This window comes from Neoarius graeffei, chromosome 14 (assembly GCF_027579695.1).
Source record: "Neoarius graeffei isolate fNeoGra1 chromosome 14, fNeoGra1.pri, whole genome shotgun sequence".
NCBI classification, from domain to species: Eukaryota; Metazoa; Chordata; class Actinopteri; order Siluriformes; family Ariidae; genus Neoarius; species Neoarius graeffei.
In genome coordinates, this window is record NC_083582.1 from 81080989 (window position 1) to 81091701 (window position 10713).

The 10713-nt window shown below is 44.2% G+C and overlaps 1 protein-coding gene across 3 annotated transcripts in view; it reads right to left on the bottom strand.

Annotated features, from left to right (window-relative positions):
- Positions 1 to 1040: 1040 nt before the first annotated feature.
- Positions 1041 to 10713, bottom strand: part of neurl4 (neuralized E3 ubiquitin protein ligase 4) — a 42109-nt gene continuing 32436 nt past the window's right edge. The window contains exons 23-28 of one of the 3 annotated variants that reach the window (XM_060940353.1): positions 10548 to 10641; positions 9681 to 9788; positions 9457 to 9601; positions 9179 to 9291; positions 8922 to 9081; positions 1041 to 2867 (exon numbers count right to left, since the gene is read on the bottom strand). In XM_060940353.1, the coding sequence (XP_060796336.1) occupies positions 2663 to 2867; positions 8922 to 9081; positions 9179 to 9291; positions 9457 to 9601; positions 9681 to 9788; positions 10548 to 10641 (825 nt within the window). In that variant the 3' untranslated portion in view covers positions 1041 to 2662. Of the gene's footprint in view, positions 2868 to 8921; positions 9085 to 9178; positions 9292 to 9456; positions 9602 to 9680; positions 9789 to 10547; positions 10642 to 10713 lie in introns of all 3 variants that reach the window. The other 2 variants (XM_060940355.1, XM_060940354.1) reach the window with 2 other exon arrangements.

A 10713-nucleotide genomic window follows, 5' to 3' on the forward strand; every position in this document is an offset into this window, starting at 1 on the left:
GGATTAAAACTAAAGAAATGGTTAAAAATCTTGGTGTTTTCATTGACAGCGAGCTAAACTTTGACAGTCACATGAAAGCAATCACTAAAACGGCATTTTATCACCTAAAAAACATTTCCAAACTAAGAGGACTTATGTCAAAACATGATCTGGAAAAACTAATACATGCCTTCATCTCTAGTAGGGTTGATTACTGCAATGGCCTTTTCACAGGCCTGCCAAAAAAGACCATCAAACGACTTCAGCTGGTTCAAAATGCAGCGGCGAGGGTTCTCACACGAACAAAAAGAACAGAGCACATTACTCCAATTCTAAGGTCCCTTCACTGGCTTCCAGTAAGCTACAGAATTGACTTTAAAGCATTGCTGCTGGTGTACAAATCTCTAAATGGTACAGGGCCCAATTACCTCTCTGATATGTTGCAGCGGCCTAACCCAATCAGATCTACCAGATCACAGCAGAAAAATTTACTGGTAAAACCTGTTGTTAAAACAAAGTGTGGTGAAGCAGCTTTTAGCTACTATGCAGTACAGCTATGGAACCAACTGCCAGAGGACATTAAAAATGCTCCTGCTGTTGGCAGCTTCAAATCTAGGTTAAAGACCAAGCTGTTTTCAGATGCTTTCTGTTAAATAATTAATATTTTTACATTTTTTATAATCTTTACTTTCTCTGCATGTTTTAAATTTACTTTAACTTTATTCTATTTTATTCTGCTAGTTTTTTTTTCTCTTTCTTTTTCGCCTTTTTCTTTTTGGCATTTTAATATTTTATTTCTACTATTGTTTAATTCTTATTATTTTCTTTTAATTAATTATTTTAGAATAAAGATAAAATTATTTTATGTAATTTTATTTCTCTATTGTTTACTGTTTTTGTTTTTACTTCTGTAAAGCACATTGAACTGCCATTGTGTATGAAATGTGCTATATAAATAAACTTGCCTTGCCTTGTGTATGATGCATTAATTTATGCTTCAGGGTGCCAATATTTCTGGAGTTGACACAGCAAAGATTTTATGAGATAGGGTGTAACTTGTTTTTTTTAATATACATTTTTATTTTCTTACAAAGCAGGAAGATAATTTTAGTGTTGTGTAACAGCCTGTACAACGTAATGTAATACAAATAGGATGAACAAATAACACAAAGTAATGACTGGGGGAAAAAAACCCAGAAACACAATAACAAAACAACAAAAGCAGCAAATGGGCCAACATGAACCGAGAGAGAGAGAGAGAGAGAGAGAGAGAGAGAGAGAGAGTGTTTTTTTTCACATTTCAGTTTCAAAGCAAGCATATGCTCAGACATGGCCCTTGGCGACAGGGTGGGTGGAAACTGTCCACTCAAGTAGTTTCAAATTGGCAACAAAAATCTGTTATTCATTTATTTATTTTATGAGAGCTATAATTTTTGGAGAGAAAAAAAAAAAAACCTCGAAATTGAATGACACTATATAAAAAAAAACAAAAACAAAAAACACTTGAACCTGTGCAAGTGACCGTAAACATTCTTTAAAAAAAAAAAAAAAAAAAGATAAACCCAGTGTAAACTCAAAACATCTGAAACTTCATTTCCCAAAATACTTTGTGACAGGATCGATGCTTTTCTTCAAAGATTTTACACTCAACAGGTTCAGAACACTGGAGTGTGTGGGGTAAATATTTATGAGCAGAAAGAATTTATATTTCTTACTCACACTGAGATGGGAAATCCTAACTCTTGTAAAAGCTCTGTCTTTGCACCTTGAGATGTTTTCTCAAATCAAACAGATAAATTAGCTTTCGGTCCGAGAGGTATCGCGTTTCGTTCCAGTTCTGACGTAGATTCAATTAACGAGCAGAATTGGGGTTTTCTCCGGAGGAAAGGATGGGGGGGAGGGGGGGGACAAGTTCCACTCTACACAAGCGGAGAATCACGAGAGAGGACTTGATCGTTTTTGTTAAACAGGACTGAGGAGTAAAAATGTAACACTGTGGAAATTTACAGTAAAATATTCTCTCGTGTAAAGTGGAACACAAACAACGACCCGAACCCCACACTGAGCATCGGGTCTCTTCAGGTCTCTTCACATGATTTTCCCTCCTGACAGGTCCATGTGGAGCTCCAGGGGATTCGGTGATGTGTCTCTTACCAAAAGGAGGGGTTCGATTCTGTTTGTTTTTTTCCACCCCAAAGAAGAAAATTCTCACAGGATTGAGGGCTGTGCTATGAGGAGATGACTGGAGTCCAACCTTCTCTGATAGATACAGGGAGGGAGAGAGAGATGGACAGATATTGAAAGAAAGAAAGAAAGAAAGAAAGAAAGAAAGAAAGAAAGAAAGAAAGAGATAGAGATGGACAGAGATATAGAAAGAAAGGAGTGACAAACTGAATCACAGACAGCGAGAGAGAGAGAGAAAAAAAAAGAATGAATGTGACAAAGAGAAACTGAATGATAAAGAGATACAGGTAGATAAATACATAGTGAGCGATAGAGAGAGAGAGAGAGAGAGAGAGAGAGAGAGAGAAACCACCTGCTAGGGTCCGAAACAGAGTGCAGGAAGTGTCTCCCAGAAAAAGACCATGTTCAAATAAAAAAAATGGACAGAGAGAACAGAGTTGAACTTCATTCCTCTGAAGCCTGAGTGAACTCTCTCTCTCCCTCTCCCTCTCTCTCTCTCTCACTCCACACGGATGAGCAGGCCATACAGCAGGGTTCCTCCTTTCTCCTTGGTGATCCACTCGATCTCCGTGTTGTTGAACCTGGGGTCCAGCGGATCGCTGAGGCCCAGAGACTGGGGTCCGACCTTGTAGGATCCCGGACGCACGCACACCTGGAAGCCCACCTGGGCGTGATGACAGCGCAGCGAGCGAGGGTCCCGGAATCTGCAGCACAGAGACAATAAATGAGTGACACGGAGCCAGTTTACACACGACCCGGCATCCTGAACATTTCAACATGAACTGGAGAGAAAGAATAAGGCACTCTGTGTCAGGAGGTTATCGGAAAATAACCAACAATGAGGTGGTGGGGTCTCTCAACTGTGAGTGAGCGAGCGAGTGAGTGAGTGAGAGAGAGAGAAAACGAGAAGCCAGACAGAAAGAGAGCGACAGGGAGAGAGAACTAGAACTGTGAGTAAAATCTATATAGAACCCCCCCAAACAACAAAACTTGTCAACTGGAACTGTGAGAGAACTTAAAAAAATGATACCCCTGCAACACCATGATTCAAATTTCTATTAGTCATTCATCTCAATAATATATGGGGTCTAAATCCATTTGGTACAATTTCATGGAGTGGAACAGCAGCCACATCACCAGATAATGACGTATGTAAGAAAATAAACACCTTTAAGCTCTTGGTCTGGGATTCTTTTTCTTCATGCACATCTTCAGGAGGTATACTACAACTGTGTAAAGTTTCATCAAAATTCATCAAACCATTTAGGAGGAGGTGTGTTTACAAGACACATGTACGGACAGAGTGATTCCTATATATACCCCCCCCCCCCCAATAAATAAATAAATACACACACACACACACACACACACACACACACACACACACACACACACACACACACACACACACACCTTTGTTTGCAGGGGGTCTAAAAAAAAAAGTTAGATAGAAGAAGACAGTGAGACAGAGATAGACAGAGACTGTGACAAAGAAAGAAACAGACGTATAGAGATACTGAAACAGAAATAAGAAAAAAGGAGTGAGAAAGAAAATGAAAGACAAAAGATTTTTTTATTTACATCACTGCAATCTCTGAACGATTACAACATTTATTAAAGACCTGCGTTTTGCACGTTTTATCCGTTTATAGTTACATTAATGAACGTGTTCAGGCTCAATCCTTAAACAGCTGCAAGAGGACTTTTTTTTTTACAGCTGAGTTCTGAGCCTGATGATGCCATCTAAAAGATAAAAAGCAGCTCTAGAAATTTATAGTAATATAAACTACATCGCAATCGCATTGTCATTTGACTATCATTAATAGCAATACAAATATAAATAAATGTATCCACAATGACTTCAAGAAATATGCATTTATAGCAGTCTTGAATCTGTCCACATTGACAGTGTTGGGAAATACAAAAGCTGGAAGTGAGTTCCACAATCTGTTTGCCCTAGGGACATATGGTAGATGGAGCTGGGTGTTAGATTTGGTTACACTGACAAGGTATAGGTGACCACTCATAGATGCTTGAGTTACTCGTGCTCTAGATGTTTGAGCAGGCAAGATTTTTGAAAGCTCCACAGAAGGTTGCAGGAAGATGTGGTGGTAGAAAGTGCTGACAGTTGCAACTTTCCTCCTATGTTCCAGTGGGATGATGCCTGCCTTTTGTGGGTCACTGACTGAGTAGGCACAGAGCTTTCCTCTGAAGCCTGTCCAGTAGCTTTAGAGCTGTTGTGCCTGCTCCGCTCCATATTGGAGAAGCACATTCCATAAGGGGGCAGATATAAGCCTTGTAGACCGTGATCCATGCCTGGAGAGGGAGGAGGTTTCTGGTGTGCCTGAGGATATGTAACCTCTTAGCAGTCTTTTTGGCAAGGCCTTTGATGTCTGGAGTCCAAGTCAGTGTGTTGGTAATGATTACACCAAGGAGAGTTATACTCAGTGTGGGCTTTAGCTCTTCTTTCATGAAATAAAGAGGAGGGTGGTTCTAAGTCCGCTTTCTGCTTATGATCATCTCCTTAGTTTTACTTGCATTAAATGTTATGCACCAGTCAGAAGCCCACTTTTCATTTGAATCAAGATCATGCTGTAGGCTCTCAGCACAAATGCTTCTTACACCAGGATTTTTTATGACAATGTGCGGTGTTGAGTCATCAGCAAATAGGTGAAGGTCATTCTCCAAGTGTGAGGCAAGATCATCAATATACATAAGAAAAAACAAAGGCCCTAGAACACTGCATTGGGGAACTCCAGCAGATATGGGCATTGATGAAGAGGTAAACCCATCAAGTACAAATGATTGGCATCTGCCAGCTAAGAAGGATGAGATTCAGCCGTGTAGGTCACCTTGGATACCAAACAAAGTCAATTTGGACAAAAGACCATGGTGCCATACACGATCAAACACTTTCTTGATGTTGAGAGCAAGAACTCTGATTTCTTTCTGAGAGTCCAGGGCATCGTTCCACCACTGAGTAATGTACGAAAGCATGTTAGTTGTCAATCTCCTCTCAAAAAATCCATACTGGCCATCACAGAGCAGCTGATGCTTGTCAAGATGTTTACGAATGTGGTCACAGACAATGCTTTCCATGACCTTAGATATTACAGGCAGTAGTGAAATACAACGTCGGCCTGTAGTTGGAGGGATCTTGTTCATTTTCTTTTTTAGGTACTGCTATCACATGGGCAGATTTCCAGTCAGAGGTAACTGTCTTGGAGTCAAAAGAAATCTGAAAAAGTTTGTCAAGTACTGGAGCAAGCTCAGGAGCACACATTTGCCGTTTCCGGTTGAGAGTACGCCGTGTGGGTTAGAAGAAGAAACCTTTATTCGTCACATGCACACTTCAAGCACAGTGAAATTCATCCTCTGCATTTAACCCACCTGAAGCAGTGAACACACACACACACACACACCAGCGCGCCCGGGGAGCAGTCAGGGGTTCGGTACCTCACTCAAGGGCACCTCAGCCCAAGGCCGGCCCACGTTAACCTAACCTGCATGTCTTTGGACTGTGGGGGAAACCGGAGCACCCGGAGGAAACCCACGCGGACACGGGGAGAACATGCAAACTCCACACAGAAAGGCCCTCGCCGGCCACGGGGCTCGAACCCAGAACCTTCTTGCTGTGAGGTGACCGTGCTAACCACTACACCACCGTGCCGCCGTTTTGGCTGCTGCTTCTCAGTGGAGCTTTTCCTTTTTTGCGTTTGAGGTTTGTTCTTTGTTTGAACATTTTGTCCGCCGGTTGTGGTGTAGCTCCGGACTCAGTTTTGGTGTTGGTTCCCTTCAGGCCTTGGTCCGCCGTGGGTGATGCCTGTGCTCCTCACATTGGACTGCAGGGAGCTCGTTGCTCTCTTTAACATCACAGCTGTCCAGCACTCTGTGTGGCGGTGCATCGGTGCTCGGGGTGGTGTTCTGAGCAATTTTGCTCGGTGGCGTCGCAGCAGCTGTGGAGGCTGTGTAGGACTTGTATCTTTGTGCGCCTGGTGAGACTGTGGTAGCTACGCCATTGGAATTACGTCCTGACCCTCTTTTGGTGGACCTCCCCCCAGTTGTAAAGCGACTTTGGGTGTGAGAAAGGCGCTATATAAACTGAACTGATTATCCATCCATTCATTATCTGTAGCCGCTTTATCCTGTTCTACAGGGTCGCAGGCGAGCTGGATCCTATCCCAGCTGACTACGGGCGAAAGGCGGGGTTCACCCTGGACAAGTCGCCAGGTCATCACAGGGCTGACACATAGACACAGGCAACCATTCACACTCACATTCACACCTACGCTCAATTTAGAGTCACCAGTTAACCTAACCTGCATGTCTTTGGACTGTGGGGGAAACCGGAGCACCCGGAGGAAACCCACGCGGACACGGGGAGAACATGCAAACTCCACACAGAAAGGCCCTCGCCGGCCACGGGGCTCGAACCCAGAACCTTCTTGCTGTGAGGTGACCGTGCTAACCACTACACCACCGTGCCGCCGTTTTGGCTGCTGCTTCTCAGTGGAGCTTTTCCTTTTTTGCGTTTGAGGTTTGTTCTTTGTTTGAACATTTTGTCCGCCGGTTGTGGTGTAGCTCCGGACTCAGTTTTGGTGTTGGTTCCCTTCAGGCCTTGGTCCGCCGTGGGTGATGCCTGTGCTCCTCACATTGGACTGCAGGGAGCTCGTTGCTCTCTTTAACATCACAGCTGTCCAGCACTCTGTGTGGCGGTGCATCGGTGCTCGGGGTGGTGTTCTGAGCAATTTTGCTCGGTGGCGTCGCAGCAGCTGTGGAGGCTGTGTAGGACTTGTATCTTTGTGCGCCTGGTGAGACTGTGGTAGCTACGCCATTGGAATTACGTCCTGACCCTCTTTTGGTGGACCTCCCCCCAGTTGTAAAGCGACTTTGGGTGTGAGAAAGGCGCTATATAAACTGAACTGATTATCCATCCATTCATTATCTGTAGCCGCTTTATCCTGTTCTACAGGGTCGCAGGCGAGCTGGATCCTATCCCAGCTGACTACGGGCGAAAGGCGGGGTTCACCCTGGACAAGTCGCCAGGTCATCACAGGGCTGACACATAGACACAGACAACCATTCACACTCACATTCACACCTACGCTCAATTTAGAGTCACCAGTTAACCTAACCTGCATGTCTTTGGACTGTGGGGGAAACCGGAGCACCCGGAGGAAACCCACGCGGACACGGGGAGAACATGCAAACTCCACACAGAAAGGCCCTCGCCGGCCACGGGGCTCGAACCCGGACCTTCTTGCTGTGAGGCGACAGCGCTAACCACTACACCACCGTGCTGCCCTTGAACTGTATTATTAATAACAACAACAACAACAACAACAACAACAATAATAATACTAAAATTATTATTATTTCCATTTCCCCTTGCTTGAGTGGAGTAAAATTTACTCTATTGTGCACTACACAAACGCCCGACTGGCAAAGATTTACCCAGGCACCAGTGACAGTTGTAACAGATGTAAGCAGTCACCTGCTAATCACACCCACATGTTTTGGTCCTGCTCGAACCTCACTGGTTTCTGGCGCCAAATATTTGACACACTTGCAACAGTGCTTGATGTGGATCTTAACCCTGAGCCTTGCACGGCCTTGTTTGGCTCTCCTCCACTCTCGTCACCGAATTTGCCTGTGTCCAAATGTCGAGTACTGGCCTTTACAACCCTATTGGCTAGACGCCTTATTTTGTTTAAATGGAAACATGTTCTTCCACCTGTAGTGGTTAGCGCTGTCGCCTCACAGCAAGAAGGTCCGGGTTCGAGCCCCGGGGCCGGCGAGGGCCTTTCTGTGCGGAGTTTGCATGTTCTCCCCGTGTCCGCGTGGGTTTCCTCCGGGTGCTCCGGTTTCCCCCACAGTCCAAAGACATGCAGGTTAGGTTAACTGGTGACTCTAAATTGAGCGTAGGTGTGAATGTGAGTGTGAATGGTTGTCTGTGTCTATGTGTCAGCCCTGTGATGACCTGGCGACTTGTCCAGGGTGAACCCTGCCTTTCACCCGTAGTCAGCTGGGATAGGATCCAGCTCGCCTGCGACCCTGTAGAACAGGATAAAGCGGCTACAGATAATGAGATGAGATGAGATGTTCTTCCACCTTCACACAATAGCTGGCTGAGAGAGGTCCTAACTCATATTAAACTTGAGAAGATTAGATTTTCACTGGCAGGTTCTCATGATGCTTTTTACAAAACCTGGCAATCCTTTTTGGAATATTTGAACAGAACTACTATCCACCTAGAAAATGACTAGATGCCCCCCCTTTTGTCCTTTTTTTTTTTTTTTTAAATTATTTATTTATTTATCCCCCCCTCCCCTTTTTTTGTACGTAGTAACGGTTTGAATGTTTATGGTGGGTGGGAAGGGTTAAAGGTTAACTATAGTTCATAGAAGCTGTTCTGGCTTAGGCTAAGTTCGTTGTTGCTCTCATCATACCTTGTGTAGGACAACCAACTGTCTTTTCTAATAAGATGCTCTCTATTTTTATACAATGTATGTGTGAGACATTGTTAGATGTGAACAAAAAATCTAATAAAAAGATTTATATATTAAAAAAAAAAAAAAAAAAAAAACCTTACTCCGTAAACACTTGTGTGTTTAAGTGACTGTGTGTGTGTGTGTGTGTGTGTTTGTTGCTATTTAGGGACTCATTTGAGTCAAATTTAAAGGATCTTTGTTCATGACAGTCACGTTTCCAGACCTGCCCTGATTTACACACTGATTAGAGGCTCGATGAGGACTTACTGCACTTTAGGGGCGAAGACCTCGAGGCCAGAGTAACGCATGGTGGGGGAGAGGTGCACGCGGGGGATCTCCCTCTCGGGGGCGCTGTTCTCCTCTGGCTCACTGTAGCTACCGTGACATTCAACCTTCACTGGGGACGCAGAGAACACGGGCGACGCATCTGCTGAAGAGGAACACACACATCATTCACTCATCTCCTGTTCTCCATAGACATGGTGTGTGCGCATGTGTGTGTGTTTGTATATACACGTGCTGACCTGGCAGAAGCTGGCTGTGATCCAGCGTGCGGCGTAGAGAACCTACACTCGTCCCATGGTATGCAATGTGCCACTTCTTATAGGTGTTTGTGACTTCACAGTGCGGCTTTATTCTGTAATCCACGTGTTTATACGTTAATCACTGTGATGAGGCTTTGCACAATAGAACACCAGAATAGAAGAGTAAAGAACTATCACTTAAAAATACACCAAAGGAGCAGTGTGTCTCTCTCTCTGTGTGCGCACGAGTGTGAGTGCGTGCGCCTGCAGGGACTGACCGCAGGGCGAAGCGGCACCAGCCGAAGGGCAGGGCGTAGTCCCGGGGCGGCTCACCACGCTTGTAGTAAGCCTCATCGCCACGCAGCTTATGGCAGGACTCGCAGTAACACAGGTTATATTTAGCATCCTCATTGAAGTAACCATCTGAGAGACAGGACAGGTTAGAGAATTAAATAACTGCATGTGTACAGGAGGAGAGTTGAGATAAACCAACAGGTCTAACCAGGCAATGTGAGCAGGTCTTTAAATCTGGAGCACAGAGCCTGGTACTCGCACGTCTTATTGGGGTTCACCTCAGGAGGTGGTGTCCAGCACACGCTCTCCTTTACTCCTGAAAAAGGAAAATGTATACATTTTTAAATTCCATTCAGAATGAAAATGTAACACGCAAAAAAAAAAGCCTGCAGAATATTAAACTTGCAGTGTTCAGGTCACACACACCTACCATCCATCATATTCTAACACTGAGCCTTAAAAACTAGTGTCAGAGTGCAGTGTGATGAGCAACAACATACGGAATAATAATAATAATAATAATAATAATAATAACAACAACAACAACAACAACAACAACAGCCAAGTCTGATTACAGCGACAGATATTGGTAAACATCTCTACAGTCACATCGCAACCTGTGAATAAAACGCAAACCTTAAAACGAGCTGATGAATATAAATCTAACTCCACATCAGGAAAGAAAGGAGAAAAAAAATCAAGACTGATGAAGGAAGAACAAGGAAAAGAAAAGAAAGGAAAGGAAGGAAGAACAAGGGGAAGGAGAGAGGGAAGGTAAAATCAGGAAAGTAGTAAAGATCAGAACAGAAAATAATGAGGAAAAAATCAAAAAAAGAAAGAAAAGATAAAGGAAGGTGAAAAGCTAACACCTGAAGTGAATTATTGGGTTAAAGTGCAGGTGTGTATCTGATCTCTCCTCATTTCAGACAGGAATCTGATGAGTAATCCGATAACGGATAAAATCAGAGAAATGATCAGATCATCTCAGGCTGTAAATCACTCAAACGCTGCACGGACATAAACTCAGAGACGAGTCTGAGGTGAGTCCGAGGCGAGTGAGAGACAGCCCACTCACCGTCCACCATGTCCGCCTTCTCCATGTCGCCTTGGCAGCACGCGTCTCCGCCCTCCACCCCCACGGCCTCCATGTGGCTGGTTACTATGGTAACCTGAGGAGATGAGAGCAGAACTTCTGCACAGGCCCCTAAACTGAAATGATGCAGAACTCGAGGACTTGTCTC